The sequence below is a fragment of the Sciurus vulgaris genome (genome assembly GCF_902686455.1).
Source record: "Sciurus vulgaris genome assembly, chromosome: 11".
NCBI classification, from domain to species: Eukaryota; Metazoa; Chordata; class Mammalia; order Rodentia; family Sciuridae; genus Sciurus; species Sciurus vulgaris.
In genome coordinates, this window is record NC_136472.1 from 36,928,642 (window position 1) to 36,953,982 (window position 25,341).

Consider the following 25,341-nt stretch of genomic DNA (forward strand, 5'->3'; position numbering starts at 1 on the left):
TCTAAATAATGATCTTTAGTCTGCCCTTTTGCCACTTCCCAGGGATCTCCTACAGCATCCTGGGAAAAGTCAGGAGTAAATTAGGCTTCCACATCTAATAATCCAAACACCTTCATCTCTAGCAGTACCACAGTTAGATATGTAGATCGTCACGAATATTTACACCTAGCAGGGTCCTTTGTGCACAACTCCAAGAGACAAATGGTATTTCCAGTAATAGTTTATTGATTTCCAAATGCACAGGAGCGCCAAGTCTGAACATCCTGGGATAGCAGTAAATCTCTCTTACAAAATAATTTACAGTATGAAAATGATATACTGAAACATTAACTCAAATGTGTAATTCCCTTGAAAGATTGAGTGTTCCCTTGTTTAGTGTAAAGGGCGGAAGGGGAAGAGGGAATGTGCACAGGAAAACAGGCAGAAGACAATGGATTTGGTTCTACTCATGCAGTGTGGGTGTCACTGAAAAAAAGACTAGTCAGTTTCACTCCCATCAAGTATAAATGTGCTGTCCCCTCAAGGTCCTATCAAACTCACATGGCATCTGTGGCTTTTTCGCACCAGTGTACCTCCAGTGTCTTCATTTACTTTCACTTTCCTGCTCTGGCCCTTGTTCATGTATCCCACATGATCCTGTCTTACCCTGCAGGTCCCCAATATTCCACATGATACTGTCCTTCCCAGGAACTGCCTGGGTCTTATGGCTGTGGGAATGGGTTAGTTTGGGGTGGGGGTACATGTGTACAGGGTTCAGAAACACTGCTGGGCAAAGAAAATATGATTTGAGACTTGGAGTCTCCCCTTGGGCTTTCTCTTTCTTAGGACTGGGGTGGACTTGATCCATAATGAGATTTTCAACTAAAAAATCTGAATGTGTTCAGCCCACAATAAACATGCAACTGATTTTCTTACTAAAACTCATGTACTGAACAGCCATTATGTGAGGGTAGACTTTTAGGAATTAGTAGGAGGATATTTTCTATGTGAGGGGAGAGGACTTGCGAGGCTCTGCCAATACAATAAGGTTACGAATTCTGCAATAGAGCCCTCAGGCTCCAGTGGAGTGATCAAAATGACTTAGGTCACCAAATGGTGAGGCATACAAATTTCACATGTCATTAGACATCTTGGAGGAGAGCTGGAGTGAAATTTCCTTCAGGGCTGTCACCTTGCCTCAGTGCTTTAGGAGCTGACAACCTCCACCAGGAAGTTACTCTTCTTGTAAGCAAACACGTAAGCTCCAATCATCTGGTGGGACTTGTAATCAGGCGGGAAGAAAGTACTGTGCAAGACAATGAGGGGCTGCTTAGAGCTTCCCTTAATTCTTAAATTGTGTGTGTACATATATACACATATCACATTTGTCATTTAGGTACACATACCCTCCACTCTGGTCAGGCAGTCTAGATTTACTGGACTTTGAATTGGTATACCCTAACAAAGCACAGGATGGAAGGTTACCTTTACAAATAAAACACGAAGATTTCCTTTTCTGCAGAAATAAAGCAGTAGATATTTTTAAATAAAGTTAGAGGAGAAAGCAGAACACCCTTCACTTTTTCTCTTCTGAAAAACACCTTATTTATGGGCAATGGCACTCAAAAGGAAAGGCTGCCTCAGGAGCAAGGGGCAGGCCTAAGTTAGCAACAGGTACTAACGTATCTCAATTTCTGAGCCCAAACTATAGCCATGAAGTGTCTTTTGGAGAAAAATTCAAGTGAATGGTTGGACTGCAGCAAGAGAATTGACAACCTTGACTCCCTCTGTATTCTTATGTGTCCCATGGGATAGGACAAAGGAATGTACGGAGAGCCTGGAGAGCTGGATTCAAAACTGGCTCCAATATATCCTAGCTGTGCAATACGAGACAATGACTGCCTATTCACATCTGTTTTATCATCGAAGAAATGAAGGTGCAGTACAAGGCCTGGCTCACAGTAGGCCATCAATATAGACTATTCTACTTCCTGGGCAATAACCTGAGACTTCCAGTACTTCTTGTGATTGTCCTGGATTTAATGATATCAAATCAAAGGACAAATCTCTCTCATGATCCAGAAACTCAACATTTGGAAGGCAGACAGGAACTGCTATGAGTACCTGATTCTTTCTGGAGACATCCGTTACCTGCATCCCTTGATGACTTCTCGTCAGAGACTTCTGCAAATGCTGCTGCCTGTAGCCAGTCAGGACACAATTCTGAGCACTTTCACTCCTACTGATGTGGTGGGAGGGTAGCCTCAGCAGGCTGGGGCTTAAGGCCAAGCAGCACGCTCCAGCTTTGGGGGGAAGCGGGTGTGCCACTGCAGGAAGCATCCTAGTTTGTACATTGATAAATGCTGCCGGCAGGAACTTGGGCGCCTGGGCAGAAGCTGCTGTTCTGTGTTTAATGCTTCCCTGGTTAAAGTTTTATCAGGTGCTGAAGACAGCAGGAGCCCATAAAGCAAATCTGAAACCCTTTCTAAGTAAAAGCAAAAGTGCTTTCCTTGAGGATTACAGGCATGATAATTTATTGAGACAAGTTGGCACATATTTCTAGAATTCTGTTTGTATCAACTGCATAAATGCTTGGATTTTCCAAATACTGACTTAAAGTAATAACATATGATCAGGTATGGAGAGTCAATGATCTTTCCATTGCTAATGTAAGACAACCATTTGGAGATCAAACAATGTTGGGGAAAGACAATACAAGCTTCCAAATCCTAGTCTTTTTAATCTTTTGATATTTTAACCTCTTTGAAGAGTAGTTGTTGGTAGTTTTGTGGATATGGTTGTAGGATATAACTAGGAGTATACTAAATTCCCCAGCCTTTGCAGACAGATATGTGAAGCACCAAAATTACCTTAGCTACTTGTTAGACAACAGTTTGAGAGAAAAACATTTTAAAAACAACAACAACAACAACAACAACAAAAAAGACCAGCTCAAACTCCTCCCAGTTCCAGTCTCCTTGCATATGTAGTGACCTAGGGTAACCCTAACCTAGCAGCACATATGCTTGGTAGCTTCCTGGTCTCAAAGGAATTAAGTCATTTCATCACATGCACAGTGTTGAACAAGGATATAAATACAAATGATATAAACAGGACTGCTACAATAAGCAAGTGGTGTTTCTGCCTCAGAACTATCCTGTACACACACTCAGCAGCTGGCCCCAAAGCTTTGTGTTAGCTACACAGGTCATAGGCAGGCAAGCAGACAGGCAGGAAGAAAGGGCTCTCCCCAAAAGCAGGCTCCTTGGTTCTGCCTCAGGGGTATCAGAAGTCTAGGCCCTGGGTAGCAGCAACCCCAAGGGGCTCGGATATAGATCCAATCAAATTCCTCAGAAGTGAGCATGGAAACACCACTAGAGGCAGAGGGAGGGAACACACAGCCCACTTGCAAATAAGAATTACCTTCCAAGTCTCCCATTTTATCTTAACAGTTTATATGTATGAACATTCTATTCCATAATATAACTGTATTTGCTTTATACAAAAATAAGGTTATCCCCTGACTTCAAACCATTTGTTAAGGAAAACTGATATCTTGGGAAGAAAGCATGCTTTTGAGCTTGCAGTTTCATATTTCACTAACACATCACTGTTTCCCAGGGGGTAAAATAGTTGGCCATAAGAAATTGTGATCTGGAAATGGGGAAAGGCCAGGAAATCTAAGCTCCAGGGTATCTCTGCTCATGTTACTTAAGAGGAGAGAGCTAGGGTGCAGGAGATGATCTGAAGTCTGTGGGTAGGGAATACTAAGGGAAGAATTCCAATTGATGTAAACGAAAGATATCTGCTGGGGGATGGAACTGAATTCAGCAAGCCATGGAGCAGTAAGCATTCTCCCCACACTGCAATTAAGCCATATTAAGCTGACCTAGCAGTGGGACTGGCAAAAACCCTCACTGAAAGTTCCCATTTGGCAATACACATTTCTAGTCTTTCATGTTGTGACAAGAACTCAGCCAAATAATTCAGGTTTTATCAGAGCCTTTAGTGACTATTTTGGAAACTCAGGCAATTTAAATTCAGAAATATTGATTTCAACTTTTAATCAGATTTCTTTGGTCCTCTTTTCTGTGCCCCACCCCCACCCCCAGGTCATTTCCTTTCCACCTCTTCAATCATTTTTTTCATTTCCACAGCACTGAATTATGAATCTGAAGTCCTGGATAACCTCATATGCTAAAAATATCTGTCTCTTTCTAGCTTTTAACTCTCATTTTCAGGTCATCCATCCTAATTCACGGCACCACATTTTCACAAAGGTAGAACTGGACTATTAGAGACTGTGGACATGAGTCAATAAGGCCCTACTTTGTCCTCATTTGTTTCATGCGTCAGTGTGAACAAAGTAGGGTTTTTGTCTGCAGGTAGGCAAAAAGCTCTGACTTCCTTTCATGATTATTCCAGATCCTTTCTAATGAAGTGATACTGTTGACTTACACAACATTACAGGGGCTGGCTTTCCTGAGTAAGTTCAAAGCAGCCATTAAGGGGTTACCTGAAGAACCCTTTTCAATTGCTCCTGGTTGATCAAAGGGGTTCTTTCCTTGACCTACTGTAATAAGAGAATGAGAAGTATATAGTAAGCACAAAACTGGTCATTCCTTGGAGAGAGATGTGCCTGCTGTGAATCTGGGGACATATCCAGTAGAAGTACATTTGTTGCTGGGCAGCCTTCACCGAAATCAGAAGCTGTTACACACACGTTGTCACACACACATAGGGAAGGGGTGGTTTTCCACTCTGATGGCAAGCCTTCATGTGTCCTCTTCTTCACTGGCACCACTACAAAGGAAAAGGAGAAGCAAGTGAGTTAAGACATCACAGGAAGGGAGTAATACAGTCTATTGGTTGATGGCACCAGCTTTGTTGTCAGACATACCTGGATCCTAGTTCTAACTACTATGAATGAGCAGTGTGGCCATGTATGGGCAAATGACTTGGTATCTCTAGAGTTCTGATTTCTGTATCTGACTACCGGGAGAATGATGATAACAAAACTTTTGGGGTGACTAGAGGATTGAGAGAATAAATATAAAATGCACAGGGCCTGGAATACTATACACAAATAGCTATATAAAGATGAGGAGGATCATAATCTTTTTGAACTTAATTGACAAAATAAAGTGATGGCAAAAATCAGGAGTTTGATTTCCTTGAAACCATCTATTGTTAGAAGAAGAACAAGGAGAAGATACCTATCGATGGCATTCTGCACTTGGAATAAAATGCAGGGTTTCAATTCCTGCCATAGGTCAGTCCCTGGGTTTAAATGCCAACTCTTCAGAGAAGGTACTCTACTGAAACACGATTCCCTAGTTATTCTCTATCACGTTTCTTTCATAGTCCTCACCACATTTTATACTTTATTTGCTATTTATTCTCTCTTCACCCACTACTAGAGCATACAAGAGTACTATTTTATCAACTACTGTGTATCTAGGCACAGAGATGTGCTTAACAACTGTTTTTTTAAAAAGGGAGTGAAATAACAACAGGAAGAAAGGACAGAGTTGAAAAGAATGGCTAGTCATTATTGCCTTCACCGGAGTATTCCAGATATCAGTGATGTTTCCAGTAGCCAAAAAAAAATGAGTCATAGAGTCCCAGAGACATGGCTTGTACCTCATATGCTCAGAGTCAGAGCATTTGTGGTCTGATCTTGAGAAAGAACACTGTATACAAAGGGACAGGGTCCACGAGAAGGTGGGGTCAATGGAAACAAGGTGGCAGGGGTGAGTACACATAAAAGAGCAAAAGTAGCAAACTAGCCTACATTCTCATCACCCACTTTTAGAGTCACTGTGTCTTTAAAATAACAAAAGTCAACTTGATTTAGTGCTTACTGTGGGTCAGGAGTCTGAGCTTAAGTGTTCTCCATCCATTTTTCTTATCACTCCCCATGCCAGTTCCAGGATGTAGAACTGTTATTATCCCCATGAACCAGATGAGGAAAGGAAAGCTCTAGAGATATAAAAATCCTACAGCCACACAGAAAGGTTTGTGTCCTTGAAGCTTAAAGTTTACTTTTGGTCAGAGAAACTCTAAAGCAGTCAAGCTGGTAGAGAAAGAAAAGATCTGTGGTGCATCAGTTCCTAAGCTATGACCTAAAAATTTCTCTTCTCACAAGGGATTATCAATGTTTATATAAAATCTGTGTCATGTGCATCCATCTGGGAAAGGCTTTAGGGGAAAATACTCAAGGCAACAGATTTCTAATACTTCCATTAAGGGTAGAAATATATAAGCACAGGGCCTACAAATTATATTACATATACACTAAAGGCCAAAAGAACCAACTTAGTTAACTTCACCATCCAAAATTCTGCCCTAGTTCCACTTTTTTTTCCTGTTGTTTGTCCAATCATGGGATGGAGGATGCCAGTGGGTTGTCATTACACCAGTATTTGACCGCATCTGTCCAGAAGGGAACAAAGGGCCTTTTATGAAAGTTTCTCACCAGAATCAAGGCATAGTTCAAACCATCACTATATTCTCCCCCTTGGTATTATATTCAAAGCAAGCTCTTATTGTTTCCCTATCGGTTATACTTCATAGAGGAGGCCCAGCATGGTGATTATGCCCTTTCCCTAAGTTGCAGTTCACTCTTCAGAATTCCTGAGATATACAGTTTTAAGGGTTTGCGAACCTACTGAAATTGTATACAGAGTTTTCTCTGTGTGTTCCTTTGTCTAAGAAAGGCCATAATTTTCATCATAGCCTCAAAGAGGTCAAAGACTACAAATCAAGAACATAAAATTATAAATAAATTCTTTTCCAGTTGTCAGATTCTTTACTATAAGATGTGAAGAGAAGGTTAAGAGGTCGGCAGTCTTGAATTGTTTCTCATTATCCTAAAAGAGACAGTTCCTACATCTGAAAGATAAAAGTTTATCTCACAGGTTAAAACATGAGACCTTAGGACTCTGTCAAATCATTTACTGTATTCTTTCAACTGCTAAATATTACTTGGCTGTCAACTATGTGTCAGGCATAATGCTAGGTACAAAAGACTAAGATGAACACAATAAGTGCCCTCATAGACTTTATAGCCTAGTAGGTGAGACACAAGGGGAACATGATAGGTATTTTTTTTTTTTCCAGAATAGCATCTGAAAATAAGGAAGTATCTTATTTTCATAATTAATAACCCATTTTCACAATAACAACTTATCATTGGTATGAGGTAGCACCTCCTTTCCTGAATACTCCTTCTTCACCTGCTATGCAAGCAAGTGTATGTTTGTAAGATTCTATCTGAAATAGTCTATAAAGTCCTCACTGTCTAGGTGAAGGAACACAGCCTTCCACTTAGGTATTCATTCCCCTCTTTGAAAACATCTAACGGCCACACTTAGGACTTCTACCTTGAGTAGTACTCAGAGGTTACTGAGATTCTTTTTTAGTGTTTGTTAATGCATTTATTTTTAGTGAACTAGGGTGTTAGGCAGGTAGCTCATTCTATACAGGTAGGTACTAGGGGGCGGTTTGCAGGCAGCATTATATAATGGCTTTAGGGTCACCAGGCTGAACTAGGTTGAAATCCATGGGTGAATTATTAGCCTTCTCTGAATCTCAGTTTCCTCATGGTAACATTATCTAGCTTATAATTTTGTTATGAAAGTTTAAGCAATTTTGCAATGCAAATGATTAAAAAAAAAATTGTCCTCCTTCCTGATGAATTAAAAACTGCCTCCTCCTAACTTTCTGTCCATGTTCCTCATTCTGGCACCTGAAACATCACATTCCAAAATAAGTATGTTTTTATCCCCAAATTCCCTTCAAATATTTAGAGATGAATAGTATCCTGTGTGGCTTGTGTGGCTTGCTGGAAGCTTTCTTAATGACAACTCCAGATATACTGAAGTACAGGTACTGGACAGAAAGACTGAGTTCCATAGTTCTGATCCTTCTACGTGGCAGGTCTCTAGAAGATTCTATCCCTGTGAAATGCTGGTGAGGACAAAAAACTGAGTGAAATTTAGTTAACTGACCCTTGTCCAGTCACTGACTGATCAAGTTTGGGGGCACTGTTGTATCTAAGAATGGTGATCTTAAAACTGGAGCACACAAAGCTCTGTGGTACATAATGACTTTCCAAGGAGTATTTGGATACGAGCAGTTTTAAGGAAACAAATGTGGAAACCCTTAACTTCTATATATACTCTTTCCTAAAACTGCTGTTCCCAAGAACATATGTGCCTATGGTCTATAGGTTCTTTTTAGCCACTCCCACTTTCAAAATCACTTTACTCCCACTTCAGAAGAGAAATGCACACTTCTCACACTCCTGAATCAACCATTTGAGTGTGTCTCACTTCTACAAAGATTTCCAGTAGAGGAAACAATCTCTGATTTCATCCAGGTTATATACATTATCTCTCTTAAGATCCAAGAACTTAAATTCAAAAGTGGGATCAGTCATGAGTTGTGTACTGACATGTTAATCTGAACTAAAAAATATGAAATCAGGCTTGATCTGACAGAAAACAAGTCTGATTTTGCTGGATGGTCTGATCATAAGAACTGACTTTTCTAATTAAATTACACAGTGAACCTTGCCTGTAAATTTAATAGGCTAACTCCAAAGTGCCAAAGTTTTGACAAAAAAAGACTTAAAAGTTCATGTAAACTAAATAACATGTTAGCAATCATATCCTTTGTAACTATCTAAAACTTGATATATAATTTTAGGAGTTAATTTCGAATGAGCAAGGAGGCACATATTTTTTCCTCAATTCTTTTATGGAACAGAAAAATAACAATTTTAGCTAAAGGAACTGGAGACTCCTAAATTGGGGAGGTAGTGTTAAACTTTACACCTCCCTGGTTGGGAATATAGGTTAGGGTGACAACAATGGGACTAAGGAGTCCAGCCAGAAGAAGGTTGTGTCCCCTAAGTTAGGTACAATGATGAGGAATCCTTTTTGCTGTGGTGCCTACAAAACTGAAGCATTGTCAGAGGCATGCCAAAAGCCCCAGTCTCACTAAACCCCTCCATACCTGCTGACAAAGTGATTATAATGGACAAGGCATTCACTGTCTGACAATTTTTTAGTTAGTCCATGCAGGCAGGGAGCTCAGTTTTTTAGCTTGTCCCTAGAGTTTATACCCTAACTAGGGGTATAAAAGGAAGAGGCATTCTAAATTCCTGAGTTTAAGTTTCTTTTCGTAAGCATATAATACAACTTAATTTCACTTGGCATCAGTCATGCCTGCTGAGTTCTGGGCTATTTATTAATTATTGCTGTAAAAGGATTATTCAACTCAGTAGAACAGAGAAATTAAGAGGTATTGACAAGGAAGGCTAGATTCAGTCACGATTCAAAAAGACAGATTTAGTATTCTCCAAAAATTATGCCACAAAGGCATGCACAAGGTGCTAACTGGGAAGCCTTGAGCTTTTGGCATTTTATAAAGTGGCTGCCTAGTTTCTTAAGTATGTAATCAGCCCTTCTGGGGAGATGGATTGCACACTCAGATCTTTCTCCACTAGACACACTCATCTGACCCAAAAGCCTGGGCTCAAAGTGAACAGGTTACTGTGCTGCAAGGGACCGAAACTCAATTAGTCCCAACCTGTGGAACTCATTAGAGTTACCTATGGTGAGGTACAAATGCCCTCAGTTTATCTTGGGCTAACTGAGAAAAGTGAGAAGACTAGCTATGTGACTCTGGTACTCATGTTTCCTCACCTAAGAAATCAGGAGGCCTTGCAGTGAAGCTTAGGAAAACTCCAAATCATATAAAAGCTAAGCTCCTTTCCCACTTCAGCACTTGCCAAGCTAATTAATTCACTCTCACTTTTAGTGTTTTCTCTTTGCTTCCTGTATCCCTCTAGTTTTCTATCTATCACCTCAACCTGAAGTATGGTTTAAAAGTTTCAAGTCTTTTACTTCTTTTTGGTTGATTTCTACACTGGGTTGAAAAATGGCACTGCTTGATTAGCACCTAGAACAGACGAAAAAGTAAGCTCTGGTATGAGCAGAAGTGAATGGGATTCTTCATTTCTTTGTGTTTCTTAAAAAAGTGACCTGGCTTCTGCCTCACTGCATCTTCCTTCTCAAACCATAAGAAAGACAAGGAGAAGGGCTCTTCTGTCTAGATGGCATTCTACTTTATCCTGTGAGCCTTCTTTCCTTCAATAATTGCCATTATTTACAAGGGCTTACTTAATGTTTCACAACAGCACCAAGCCATTTGTGCACATATCTCATGGCACCCCAACAACAGATTCTTGTATTATCTCCAATCTACATGTGAGAAAACTGAGATACTATTATGGCTTCTGGTAGGTATTATCGTCTCTATAGAAGAAAAGTTGAGGCCTAGGGAGATTAAATGACTTGCTCAAGATATACAGCTTATAAATAGACCTAAGTTAAGCAATCAGACTCTCTCTAGAGAAAGTGGACTCAGAAGTGAAACTGGACTTAAGAGTTAAGACCATGTTTTCTGACCCGTGGTTCCCTAGTCAATAAGTAGCAATCATTTGTGTTTTCTAAAATTCAAATTTTTCACCTGAAAAAATAGGAATTAACAATATCAATCAACAAAGTTTTTTAGTGAGATGGAAGATAACTGGCAAGGGCTTTTTCTAACTGTCAGGGTGGTGGTGAAGTCAGGGTAGGATTAATATGGAAGGAGAAGCAAGTACAGACCAGAGTTTGCCACTAGATCCTCACAGCTGGTTCTTCCTCCTCAGATCTATTAAGGGGACTTTGAAAAGGGTTTGGTCTCTGGTATGGCCTATGATTACAGTGCCAAATTTAATCTCTTGAACCTTGCAGGCTATTTACCATTTTTACAGATGGCCACCCTTCGTGCACTCAGCAGCACCTATGGGGTGGTGGCCTGTGTTCATGAAGATGTCAGGCCTGCTCAGTTAGTATCCTGCTATAGGGAGGTACCTTAACAGAAGTAAAAGGTGGGCTCCTTAGCCTGCCAAGTTCCATTTGCTCCCAGGACTCCCTTCTTCAGTACTGAATTCTTTGCTGCTAGTACATTTAGAAAACAACTTTCTAGTCTTTTTTTGCTTTTTTTTAATAAATTCAAAAAGTAATGTTTCCCTTTTTAGTTGCCTTTTATGTTCTGCAGCAAAAGGTATTACTTCTATTAAAAAAAAAAAAGATTCCACAGTGTTATTCACCAGAGATAATCACCATTAATGCACTGAAATATATCTGCCCATATTCCTTGTCTACATATATAAAATACATACTCATCTTTCATAAAATTAGCTCATACTTCCAGGCTTGTTTGAATTAGATTTTTCCAATCAAATATCAATCAAGAATTATTGAGAAATATATTTCTGTAAGGCTATGATTTGTGAATTGTATGGATTTAGCATAGCTAACACTGGACATTTATTTCTACTTTTTCACTATTACCCACATCGCTCTTGACACACATCACTGTGGACAAATCACTCTTAATTATTTCCAAAGAAAAATTCAGTGGTGCACGCCTATAATCCCAGCGGCTCAGACAAGAGGATCTTGAGTTCAAAGCCTGCTTCAGCAAAGGTGGTTAGGCGCTAAGAAACTCAGTGAGATTCTGTCTCTAAATAAAATACAAAATAGGGCTGGGGATGAGGCTCAGAGGTCCAGTGCCCCTGAGTTGAATCCCTGGTATAAAAAAACAAACAAACAAACTCCTGGGTCAAAAGGCATGTTTGCATGTGTGTGTATTTTTAACAGACATTAATTTTTAGAACAACTTATGATTTTACTAAAGAAACTGTAAAAATGGGGCAATGTGATTCCATACCCAGTTTACCCTATTATTAGCAGGAAATAACTAAGAATTTTTTAGTTTTTTTTCTAATGTTCTTTTTTTTCCTAATGTTCTTTTCTATTCCAGCATACTACATTTAGTTATCAGGCCCCACCTGACTATAACAGTTTCTCAGACTTTCCTATTTGTGACAATCATGACAGTTTTGGGGGCACTATATTGGTCAGGTATTTTATAAGAATGTCTTTCAATCAGGATTGTTCTGATGTTTTTCTTGAGATTAGGTCATGGTTATGGGCTTTTGGAAGGCAAACTACAGAGGTAAAATGTCATCATCATTAAAAAATATCAAGGGGTCAAGCTGAATATAACCTAGTACTACTGAAGCTGACCTTGACCAACCTGGTTGAGGTAGTGCTTGCCAGGTTTTTCCACGGTAAAGTTACTTTTTTATTCCCTTGCCTTCAATATACTCTTCAGAAGGAAGCTACTAAGAGCACCCTACACTTAAAAGTGAGGAGTAATGCTCCTTTCTCCTTGATGGTGAAGCATATACATAAAAATTATCTGGGCTGGGGATATAGCTCAGTTGGTAGAGTGCTTGCCTCACATGCACAAGGCCCTGGGTTCAATCCCCAGCACCACAAAAAAAAAAAAAAAAAAAAAAGAAAAAAAAAGCGGAAATACTTTGAACACGATATGTGTCTCTTCTCCTTTATTTAGTCTATTTTTTGCATTTGTATGGACTCAGGCACATTTATTTCATATTTTGGGTTATGATCTAAAACTACTTATTTTCTTGCTCACACTGTTCAGCTTTGGCTTTTGGGAGCTCTTTTTGTTGGCTCCTGTGTTCCCTTGACATATCCCCATCAATGTGGGTTTTGGTTTGCTTTTGAGTATTTCCTTACTTTATGACACTACACAATCTTCCAGGCTTAGCATGAATGTTTCTTGCCCTAGATGGAGAATCAGGAATTTCTCTAAGGAGCATAGGACATGTGTTTTTAAAGGAATCTGATACATTACTGTGAATATGCCCTCCAGAAATCTTCTTATGCTGATTTACAGTCATTATTTGTACAGGTGTGAGAATGCCCATTTCCTCCACACCCTTGCCAATAAGAGGGCATTTTCAAAATGCCAGTGAGAAGCTGACATGAGTGTGTGTGTGTGTGTGTGTGCACTTCTGTACAAGTGTATGTATGCTTGTGCATATGTCTCATCTGTTCCTTCCCTCTGAAATAACTTCTGCATTATGTGGCTTCCTGTTGAACTTGGAGAGGAAAATGCCACAGTGGCAATAAGTTTTTCCTTTTCTCCACCTTCATGTTGGCTTTTCCCAACCTCCTTTCCCTCCCATCGCACAGCTGGATTTCACATCATTGAGGATGTCCTGTGGTGAGGGCTGAAAAGAACCTTTCCCATATCCTCCAATGCAGGTGGGGAACTAGAAGCAGAAAATAGCCCAAAGGTTTACCTTTCCTGTTTCCCACACCTTCAGGATAACACCTGACCCAGTTTCCTCATCTTCTCTTGGCATATGAATAATGGAAGCCAAATCTCTCTCAAGCAATTTCCTTCTACTGAAATCTTAAATATAAGATTTAATAAAATGCTGGCCTTCAAATTTTCTGTTGCTTCAGCTGCTGCATCTTATAAGTTACCAAAGGGAAAAGGAGAAATTATCAATAAATACCCTCTTGACACTAATCTCTAATTACTATAAACACGTGTGTGTGTGTGTGTGTCTGTGTGAATAGCTTTGAAATCCCATGATGACTCTGAGAAGAGGTGAAGCATACCAACCCTTCACAACCTAGTGCTAATTTTCATATGGAGGAGAGAAGAATTAAAACCACCTGGGTTTGAGTCATAGTTCTGTCATGTACTAGCTGTGGGATCTGAATTCTGTATTTTTATCTGAAAATGGAGGACAATTTAGTAACTGCTTGGAAGAGGTGCCAAGAGGATTAAGTGAAATTAATGTATAGGGTGCTTGAGATACGTATAAAGAGCCTGGCATGGGACCTGTCACACAGTAGGTGCCCACGAGGGAGGTTAACAGTCATACAAAGAGTTGATGGTGGAGTGAAACTGTCTGCAAGTCAGAGTTTCAGTCTCCTGAAAACACTACCTTGCAACCCCCACTGTTTCTCTAGGACTATTCATGGGGGCAGGCAGGGGAGGAATAGGGGAGGCAGGAGGGAGCCAACACTGGTCACCCATGCACTCTAGACATCAACCTGTCATTTGTTCAAGCTTCTTTCTTAAACTTGTTCTCTTGGTGTTTTGATAATGGGTCATGTGTTGGTAATACCATAACAGCTCTCAAATACTGAATGCTTTCAATGTGCCAAGCACTGTGCTCAGAACCTTAAGAATACCAACTTCTTATTCCAGTGAGCCCAACAGTAAGTCCTTCTGACTCACCCTGCACCACCTTTCCCATGTCCATCCATTTGTCTTCTCCAGGGCTGGGGCTATAGCTCAGTTGGTAGAGTACTTGCCTTATAAGCCCTGGTTTCAATCCCCAGCACCAAAACCAAAAAACAAACACAATAACAGCATCTGTCTTCTCCACTGCCATCACCATCTATCACTTGAACAACTATAGTTGCCTAGACCGGTCTTCTGTTTTTCCTTTTTCTCCCTCGCGGTAATGGGGATTGAACCAAATGCCTCACGAATACTAAGCAAAATGCTCTGCAACATCCTCAGCCCCTTTAAAAACATTTTTTTTTTTTGGGGGGGGGTTATGCTTATTGAACCCAGGGATGTGTTACCACTGAGCTACAGTCCCAGCCCTTTATTTTCTTATTATGAGACAGAGTCTCAGTAAGTTGATAAGGCTGGCCTCAAATTTGAGATCTTTCTGCCTCAGCCTCCCTAATAGCTAGAATTGCAGGTGTGTACCACTGTGCCTGCTCCTACTTCTACTCTTAATTCACTATTGTATATTTACAGACTGCATTCACAGAATACTATTTTTTAAATGTACAAAGTGTATGTCATTGTCCTACTTAAAAAATCCTTCCATGCCTTTCTATAACCCTATGGCCCACAAATCTCTACTTGCTTTGGCCCCTGCCTACCTCTCCAACCTGATTCATGCCACTTTCCAGCCACACTGATTTTCTTTCTGTTCCTTAAGTTGAGCTTGTTCCTACCTTAAGGCTTGCCTTTTTGTCTCAAACACTCCTCCCCTCACATCTTGGAATGACTAACTCCTTAACATTTCAATCTTAGTTGGAAGTAATTTTCTCAGAGGCTGTTTCCAACCGAGCAAGCCAGAATGGCCACCCCACCTGTCCCTGAACTATTTTATCAGACTGTTGTACTATCTTCTTTGCATTGACCACTATCTAAAAATTATTTTGAGATGGTAAAGGTCTTCTACCATTTTGTTCCCTGATATATCTAGTATGTGGTAATGCACTTGAGCACACTGAGGCAGGAAGATCGCGTGAGCTTAGGAGTTGCCCAGGGACCAGCCTGGGTTGAAAATAGCTAGACCCTATCTCAAAAAACAAGCAAGTAGGTGACTGATCAAAACAACCCCATAAAGAATTAATGTTCTTAGAAACCTTCCCAGGCAAACTGTGGGCTGCTTGCTGGTATTAAAGATACTGCCCAGGAATCTCACTTCTACAGATGAACCCAGATCTCATTTCTTTCAGATTGTTACTGTAATGATCTCATATATATAATGTCTGGGGTACAAGTTGTTAAAATGCTGTATCATAAACAATGGTTACTCCGGTGAACACCTAGGCCTTAGTGGTAAAGAACAGGTGTTTGACACGCAGGGAATGCTATTGTCACTAAGGACACAGTAGAAGCAAGCTCATGTCCAACCTTCCCCAACATCTGAAGAACCAATTCATCCCCATGAGGAAATGTTCTCAACTGGCTTTCCTAGGGAACGGTTGCACAACTGGGAGCTTCCTATGCTCTGTGATCTAGCTGTGAGCTGTTCTCAAAACAGGCTTGGATGTCATAACTTTAAGCCATCTACCCAACACCCTGACATCTGATGGAGGGAAAGAGATGAGGATGGTATTAAGTCATCCAGGCCAAGGTGGAGGTGAAGGGGTGCTTAAATTCATTGCCCCCTTCCTCCCACACCTTCCTTCTGATGACGTGCCAGCTGAGGCCTGAAACAGAAGTGGGAGAGTTGGGTTAGTAGTGTGGTCGTTGTGACCAATAGTAGAAAAAACACACAATTAAACTTTAGCACATGCTGGCAGTATGACCTTGAGTGAGATACTTTTTTTTTTAAAGTTTCCACAGCTATAAAAAGAGGATTATGACAAATACTCACTAAATGGATGCTGTTATTTGCTAGATTCTGAACTAATCAACCAAAATTTTTACATTTAGTTTTCATAATACTGTGTACTAATAGCACCGACACTCCATTTTATGGGTGAAGAAAACAAGGAGCAGAGAAATAAAGTGATATCTCAAAGTCCCACAGCTATGGAGAGCTGGAATTACAACTAAGGCATGTCCCTTATTTTTAACCCTAGGCAGGAGACTATGGTAAGTGGATTTCATATGAGTGGAGTGTCTAAAGTCAATTTGGCTACATTTGTCCAGCCAGGCTATAAGTATTACTTCTTACAACTGATGCAAATATTAAATGAGACAATAGACAAAGTGAACATTGAAATTCAACTGTTTTTATATCATTTCCATCCTGAAGTCAATCACTTCTCTTTCACCTCACAGTGACTGAACTGAGCCCCTACTAAATCCAAGTGACAATACACAAAGGTGAATCAAATACAGTCTACCTTAAAGAACCTTGCATTCTAGCAAAGAATGTAGCCCATGTGCTGACAGAGAAAGAAGTGGTGGGTTCCACCTACAGCGTCAGAAATGACTATATCATGCAGTGTTGACATATGGATTGTTATTTTCCAGAAAGACAACAGGGGCAGGAGGACATGCCAGGTGGAAGAAAGAGCTTGAGCAAACTCTTGAAGATGCGAACAGTTGAGCATGGTCAGGGAGCTACAAAAAGTTCAGAAGAGTTAAAGTGTGAGAGGGTAGATTGAGAGAAGAGTGACTCACAGCAGCTCATGGGTCATGTTTGAAGTGTTTCCTAAGATGGGGGATGTGGGTGGGAAAGAATAGATAAGAAAGGTATCAGGGCTCCATATGGTGTCTACCACACTGCCAGCTCTCCAAAATGTGAACAAGGGCTATGTTTAAAATATACAGGCTGTGTTCTGTGCAACACTCCCCAAGGCAGCACAAACAGATGTTTCAGAAAGAAAGAAAGAAAAAAAAAAAAAAAAAGGAAAAAGAAAAGAAAAACACCCAGTGGTAACTCAATATAAAGCCTGTGTGAGGGCAGGCTGGCTAGCTGCTTGAATGTGACTGTCCCATCAGTGCAGGTCTGAGATTCAGCTTGGAAAAGTGATATATGTGTTAATGTAGTGATGATGGGGTCTGAAGCAAAGGGACACTAACTCCCAAGCAGAACTTAGGGTTCCCTCTTTGCCAAAGCCGGCCTCACTTGTCCAATTTAAGGTCCATGCTAGGGACAGTGAGAATTCTGAAATGGAAAAACAGGAAAACATGGAGGTGTGTTAGAGTATAATTCAAGCATCTCTGCCAGCACATCATCTCCGAGACAAGGATAACTGTGGAGTAGATGTCTGTTAAAGGGAAGAGAGGGTCTTTGTTCTACTGCCTGGTTCCTTTCCTATTTCCTACTCCGACCTATTCCTCCTCTTGCAATCCACAGTCTTGTTATGTCTCCCCAGGAAATGGAAAAGAAACCTATCCCCAACTATACTCCACCACAATATTCCAAAAGTTCACGATGCAGTCAACAATTCTAGACTGTAGAAAGCTGCCCCTACTGGGAGGAAGGTTGTTACAGACAGCCAAGGAGATGAATATAAAATCTAATTTACTTTCAGCCAGTCTTACTGGAGGCTTTCTCTGGATGGCAGTAAAGTGCTACCAGATGTGTGAGAGCACTAGTCTGGTCATCACTAGATAACCCCAAAACACATAAGTTCGCCCTACAGCAGAGCAAAATCTGAGAGGGGAGGAACTAACACTGCAGCTTTCCATCCTTTGAATGTCATACCCAATCTCAAGACTGAAGAAAGTCCACTGTCCGAACTCAACTGTCTCAGTGGAGAAACTCACAGATAACCAACATGAGTGCATGTGAACAATAGTTAAGGTCTTCACCAACTTTCAAAAGATCTTCTCCCATATACTTTCAGTCTAAAGACTCTATTAAAGTTGTTTGTTTAATCTAAGGTACTGTACTTAAAAGGTTCCTTCTTTGAAGCCCTAGAGTTTAAAAATCAGTATTTATAACAAGATGAGAGCAGGCCACGGGACCACCATAAACCACTTGAGCACAGAAGAGTTACTGAATGAGTCAACTGTCATCTTAGAAGTTGATGGGATGAGGTGGTAGAATAGCAGGCTTTGCTGGGGAAAGAAAATTGATAATCTTTAAAGAATCAGAACTGGAGTGTTAAGTACAGGGTGCTGAAGGAGCAGATAAGGATTATTAAAGACACAATGTTTCCCTTCTCCCAGTTTTTCCTGAAACCAGCTCACTATAACATCCAAATGATATAATCCTACCAATACAATTTCTCCTATATGCAGACCTGTTTATGTGTCATAACATTTATTTATGATACCTGGAAAGCCACTGCTCTCTACTGGCTTAATTACAGGGCCCAGTCAGAGAGGACAGCCCAAGTATCCCAAAGGATACTTGGGGAATATGCCCCTAAAAACCAAGTAAGTCTAATCAGCATTTAAGATTGCCTAACTGATAGGTATCTGTCAACAATTTGAGTGCCAGGGCTACCTGATGTCAAAACTCTCAACCCTGCCTTTCATACAGAGAGAAGTAGGAAGTACATAGAGAAATTGAAGTCTGAATACAGTACTTCCACTTATCAAATGGATTCTCCTGGGCAAAACTTACTCCAGTAGACCTCAGTTTACTTACTTTGAGACCCAGGTTATGATAGTAAAAGCACATAACACATGAGAAATGCTAACAAGTGTTTGTTTTTCTCACGAAATGGTGTGCAAGACAGTGCCCTCCACACACTAGACTTTTACTACATATTGCTCCGCTCCCTTCTTCCTCCTTGGATTGAATGACTTTTAAGGCTCTCACATTTTGAGTTCTAATCAAATTCAAGTTTACAAAACAAAAAATATATCAGATGGCTCTTTTACACCAGCACGAGAAGTTAAAACGAAGTGCATAGATCTTTACCTTTCCCAACCCTCACTACTTGAAACATTACACTGCAATATTCATAGCAAAAAAGGGTAGGAGGGAGGGAATGATAACAAAATAAATATTTCATCCTACCACTTTGGGGAAAAGAGGAAAAATTCTTTTGAGAATTGCTTTTAAATTAAAAATCATTTTCTGTAAGGCAACAAAGACATTCCTCTATAAAAACTATTTTTAGGGCCCTTGGCTGAAATATATGCAAGAAATAAAAAAGAAGATACAAAGAAGAGTGACAATTTTGTGAATAGGAGTTTAAGTAAAGCCTATATTATTACCTGTTTCATATTCAAATGGGGCAAAACCTTTCTTTCTTTCTTTCCCAAACTGCTTCTCTAGCTCTTTCTCCTGCGTCTGATTTCTGACAATGCTTGGAACCAATGCCTCTGAAGGCTAACCACATACCTACTATTGCCTGCTGAACAGGATGGGAAGATCAGGCCTTGGAAATGGAGTCAAACTAATGGTGAGAGCCTAGCAAATAATACGCGGAGCTACTGGTCTATGTGAAAGGCAAGATGATCACCCACTAAGTCATTTTAATTGGCATGAATGGTTACAACATGGTTTTAAGGGACTGGGCCTCAAAACAAGACCCTCAAAGTAGATCTAGCATAGGAATTTAAAACAATCTGGAGGAAGAGAGCAGGGTGACTCCATGAATCTGATATAATTCCTTACTAGAGGCTATATTTTTCTTTCATTCCAACTGCACCTTCCCTCCTCTCTGATTAAGAACAGTAATGGCACTGAAATCCATAGATAATCCTTAAATCTCTGTGGCAGCTCTAGTTCTAAACTCTTCCTTCGCAATGACAGTTTTAACAACTGTTAACAAGTCATAACAAGACCTCTCTTGCTCTAATATAAAGAACACCCATATCCTTTCTCTTTCCCTTCCCAACTCACAACCAATCTTAAAGGGGAACTCAGTGGTTAAACTACTCATGGGGAAGTAGAAGAACTGTAGGATGCCAAAGACTGGTGAGACCAGGTAAGTAGGAAAGCAGCTCGAAAAAGACAATATATACAAACACCTGCCATAGCAGAAAGCTTGGCATCAGAATTGGCAAAGAATTGTGAAGTGAGTCATGTGCATAGACAGGATAATAATTCACTGCAACAACTAGGAAGTGGAATGCAACATGAGGCGTTCTAAATGGCGATGTAAAAAGTGGTAAACACTGGAAGCCTCTTTATAAAGTCCTGGCTTTGTGGTTTTAGATGAAGTGAGAAGGTTCAAGAGAGTCACACAAGATTGGGAAAGAAGCACTTAATGTGAAATTAATTTTCCTGGCATTGATCACCTAGTATCACAGGGTTCTGGTGGTGGTATTAACCTGGTATGGATACCTGGCGTTCCCTCCTTTAGACAGTGAACCGCTGCTTGAAGGTATCTTTATTCATCACTTACAGCCCTAGTTCGCTAAGCATCTAAGAAAATATGTGGAATGAAGATACAAGGGATCTGCATTTTCCTCTATTTCAATCAACTTCCCCTTGGTAAAGACATACTTAAAAGGTTAAAAAAAAATAGTGGGTAACAGTCTAGGTCCCCAGGTAGTAGGGCCATGATATAATGGATGATTAACTCTAGTTCTATCTAGGATACTCCTAAGGATGTGCCATTTCTGCTCATGGTGATAAAAAAGACACTGAAAAAATGTAATGCGATCTGCCCTTTGTTTATTATCTTTGTTTTTGTCTTGCTATGTGCTCTCACTGGTGCCATTTGAGTTCACCACAAATCTCTGCTAATTATACTTCCAGACACACTGGACTAAGGTGACAGAAGGTATGAGAGCAATCTTCAGAGCCACTCCTCCAGCTGCCTGCCAGCTGCTCAGAGACCCATCATCTCACTTTGCTGGAACTGAGCCTTGCTCCCTCCTCCAGTCCCAATGCCAGCCAGCACAGCTTTCCCAAAGGTCAGTCACAAATTCACATCAAGGAACAAGCAGCAATTACAAATTGAGTGCCTGCTGGGAATATTTTTCCAGTATCAAGCAACCATTAAAAGCACTTAAGGAAATCACAAAAGGGAGGTGAGAGAATACTTGAAGAGCTGTAAGATGGGGAGGGCAGAAAGCAACTGCCCATCTCCTACCTTGGAGGGAAAAACTTGACTGAAAAAGCAAAGTTGGTTCTAAAGAATGGATCGGCCTTTGGGAAACTGAAGAACACTATCTTCTAACCACTCTCCTGCTGGGGCCAAAATACTTCAGAGGCTTGGGAAAACATTTGCTAACATAAACAGAGTAAAATGACATTTCAAGCAATTATATATTTTAAAAAATTTATTCAATATGCATTCCTTATCATCAGTACTTATAGTCTATTTTTATTAAAAACAGTTTTAGTTGTAGATGGATTCAATACCTTTTATTTATTTATTTTTAGGATCAAAACCAGTGCCTCCCACACGCTAGGCAAGCACTCTACCACTGAGCCACAACCCCAGCCCTTATAGTCTCTTCTAACTTAAGACTCATTTCTAAGAAGAAGGCATTTTGGTTCCATTTAACAGATGTGGAAACAGGTTCAGAGAAGTGAATGACTTGACCATACCTAAAGTCTATATTTGATAAACTGCAAAACCCATGTTTTTACAGTGAAAAGAAGGCTGAATTGACTGTGAGTCATTGCCAGCTCTGTATCACTCTGATTTGGTAATTAGTAGGAGTGTGGAGGTTCTGCAGCAGTATGTGGTAACTTTTTTGGTCCACCTGATATAAAGAAGCACCAACTCACCTATCTTAGATGGATTAATGCAATCTTTTTGATGGCTCTGTCTTCAATCTTCTGGTTTTTAATAACCATTTAAAAGAAAAGGACTGGGAACTGAGATAAAGAAGGTCACTTTCCTCTCTGAGTTCCAGTATCCTCATCTGTAAAATGGGTTCAATGAAACCTTTCAACAGAGTAGTTGTGAACACTAAATAGGAAACCTTATTAAAGTCCTAAAAGGTTTATCTAGCAAAAGATGCATACTTTATAAATAACAGATATTACCATAATTTCTCTTATTTCAGATTAAGTTTTGGAAAATCCGTAGGTTTGGCATCACCTTGTTCTCATTCAGTACCAGGTGCTATTTATAGTTAAAAAAATTTTTTTAAGTCTTGAATTTGTTTCATAGCTAAGAATGACTACAACAAACGAAGGACAACAGAAACCAACAACTTGGATCCAGGAAATAGGACACCACATTCTCTTTGGGGCCGGTCCTGTTCCATATGGTTCAGTCGCCCTGAGAAGACTATAAGCAGAGCTATTTAGAGACCAGAAACTGTACTATATACACAGATGGCAGGGAACCTTGAATTAAGTTTTAGGGGACCAAAGATAGGTACAGTATGAATTAATGCAAATGGCTCTGCTTCTAGTTATACAGTCCCCTGAAGGCACATTTACGAGGAACTCAAAATGGGCAGCTCTAAAATGGGCTAATTCATTGCATAGATAGCAGTGAAGTGAAGAAGAATCAGGCTGTTATTGTTTGTTGCCCCTGTTCCTCACTATAAAGACTAATCTCGACACCAATAGGGTCAGAGGGTATGAAAAGCAGAGATTTTTCTTGGTTTTTGGTCTCCTGCGTTCTGTCACAAAGCTGTTTCTGATGGTGAGCTACATCTGCCTCCTGGTGCCCTGTCCACAGAAACCTGAAGTCAGCACTGCAGGAGGCAGCTTCTATTTGTATTCTCACTTCTTCGTCCTTTTCTAATAGGCTTTCCAAGTTGAAGGAAGACTAACGCTGCCCAGGACAAAAGTAAAATGTGCTTCAAATCACTGCTCCTGAGGAAATGGTGAACTGCAGAGGAGAGCACCTAGACACACAGTGCTTTGAATGGTCTTGCCTCTTGCTGTTTTCTTTTAGAGCATACAGCAGGCATCATTGCTGTATGAATTCACAAAATTGGAGAATATATGACTCAGATTTAATACAGAGTTGGAGCCATTTGCATTTTAACTACCCCCAACAGTATATTTGATTCTATAAAATTTCCTGTAAATTAGTAAACTTTTCAGTATAGGTCAAGCATTAGGAACTTTCTAGCAGGAATTAAAAATGTCTTTAAGGTTATTGCACCAGTTTCATATAGGCTTATACTTCTAGACAGACTTGGGAAAACTAGTTCTTCCAAGTATCTTTCCTATACTGACATAAAAGTTAAGTGATGCACCATGTAAAAATTAAAGCTTGAGAGACTCAAAGAGGGTAAGGCACCCCCTATAAAACAGGAAAGGAGACTCTACAGATAATGACATTCTACAAATTAGGTTTTTGATAGATTTTCAGCAGTAAAAAACCTGGAGATAGCTAAAATCACTTAAAGACACAGACACATTTTACTTCTCCAAGTCAAATTTTAGAAAGGATTTTGGCCTTTGGGGGAAGGGGGGAGATTGGAAGCAAAACAAACACTTCCAGACCTCTTAACATATATGCTTACTGTATATACAAATACACATATACACATACTCATTCTAGATTCAGTTTGCAACCACTATTCCTGTTTTGATTTGCTCTGTAATTACTGAGTCAGTAATTTAAAACTGAGTAGCCAATTTTTATTAAGGGATAACTACTGCATATTTAAACGACTGAGCTGGAATAGGTATGATATAAACATGTAGTGCTTCATAGAAACTTAGGACACTCTCATATTCTGTAAACTACTACCCCTCCTTCTTTTTAATTTCCAGAATTCTTGAATGAGGACTCATAATATTAGGTCTCACAACTTGTCTTCCAGTACCCTTTAACTGTTGAGATCCTAAGACTGTGAAAGAATATATCTGGCCTATATAAATATAGCATACCAAGAATTCCCTACAGACTGTCTGAATGTGTACATATATGTCTGCAGAGGTATGTTTTGAAACCCAAGGCCATTTACTGGATAGTTGAGTACCCTAGCCCCTTTCCACAATTCACAATCCACAAATGGTACTACCATCTTCTATGGCATGGGCCAACTCTCACCATAAAGATCAATCTCATAACTAATTTCAATCCCAGCACATTCTGCCCCCAAGTGGACCTCTGTCTCACTCTTCACCTTCAACACTGAAGGTTATGTCACTGTTGGCTGGTGGATGGGGTGAATGATACACTGAGCTTATCTGCAACTATTTTTTGCCTATGTACATGAAGGCAAGAGGATTTTAGTGTGCCCCAAACCTGGATCCCTAAAGCAGCAGGGTTTTTCCTTCTAACACAAAAATCTGCATACAATGTGTGGTTATTCAGTAGCCCAAAGTATTCACAAAGAAATCTGCTTGCACAGGTTTGCTAATATGCACAGCAAAATACCTTCAATGTGCCCTTCCAGGAAAGGCCTAGTTTCTCATTTCAGGCACACAATTCATTCTGACCAAAATATTCTATCTGCTACATGAATGCAAAAACATATGCACACACACAGGGCGTCCCGCGTTTCCTCTGGAGTAATGGGAGCCTGGGCAATACTTGAAGCACTCATTTTCTAACATAAATTAGAATGGAGCATTGAAAATGCCAGTGACATCTGCACAGAAACAAAATGTATTCATTATAGTTGGTGCTATTACAATGAAAGGAAATGCATTCATAATGGCAGGACATTTAAAATAATGTGTTGCTGGATTCTGTGTCCATAAAAGCCATAACGAAGAAAGAGGAGTGGGTCATGTAAATTAAAAGGAGTAACAGGGCATAGGGTAGCTTCAAGGGCTCTGGGCAATGTCAGTTAGATGGCACATTCCTAGATCCACAGGGAGAATTGTGATCGTTAAAAGGCAGAAGAAGCAAGAACAACATCAGATTGGCATTGTGAAGAACTGTGGTTTGAACCCTGTCTCTGCTATAGGCTAGTTTTGTGATGCTGGGAAAATTATGTCAATATCTCCTATATATCTCAGATCTATTACTTGGATACATCTATAAAATGAGAACCTACTTACCCCCAGGATGCAGGAGAAGGAAATGAGAGAACATTTATATAAAGTACTTAGATACAGAACAGGCATATATGTAAACTCAATAATAACTTTTGTTTTGTTATCACTAAAATGGCTCTGTGATTTGAGAATAGTCTAGTTCTCCAGATGTGTTTCTTCTATAAAGTAGAGCTAATAAAACCTGTTCTTCCTACCTTACAAGCTTATTACAAGGAGCAAATGAAATGATGTGTGATGGATACTACTGAGTGGTTGACTTAGGAGGAACCCCCAACTTGTTCTCCTGGCTACCTTCTGCTGTGGAGGGTAGAAGGGCTAAATATTTGTGTACCCAGCCTACACTGCAGTTAGGGGTGGTCATGTAG

General features: G+C 40.0%; 1 protein-coding gene across 5 annotated transcripts in view; it reads right to left on the bottom strand.

The window, feature by feature from the left end:
* Positions 1-202: 202 nt before the first annotated feature.
* The window catches only part of TRIM44 (tripartite motif containing 44), a 132,927-nt gene continuing 107,788 nt past the window's right edge, over positions 203-25,341 (bottom strand). For all 5 annotated transcript variants that reach the window (XR_013757780.1, XM_079104404.1, XM_079104405.1 and 2 more), the window contains one exon: positions 203-4,782. Coding sequence is in view for 2 of the 5 variants with exons in the window: in XM_079104405.1 (XP_078960531.1) it covers positions 4,755-4,782 (28 nt within the window). In the remaining 3 variants the exon portion in view is untranslated. The remainder of the gene's footprint in view (positions 4,783-25,341) is intronic.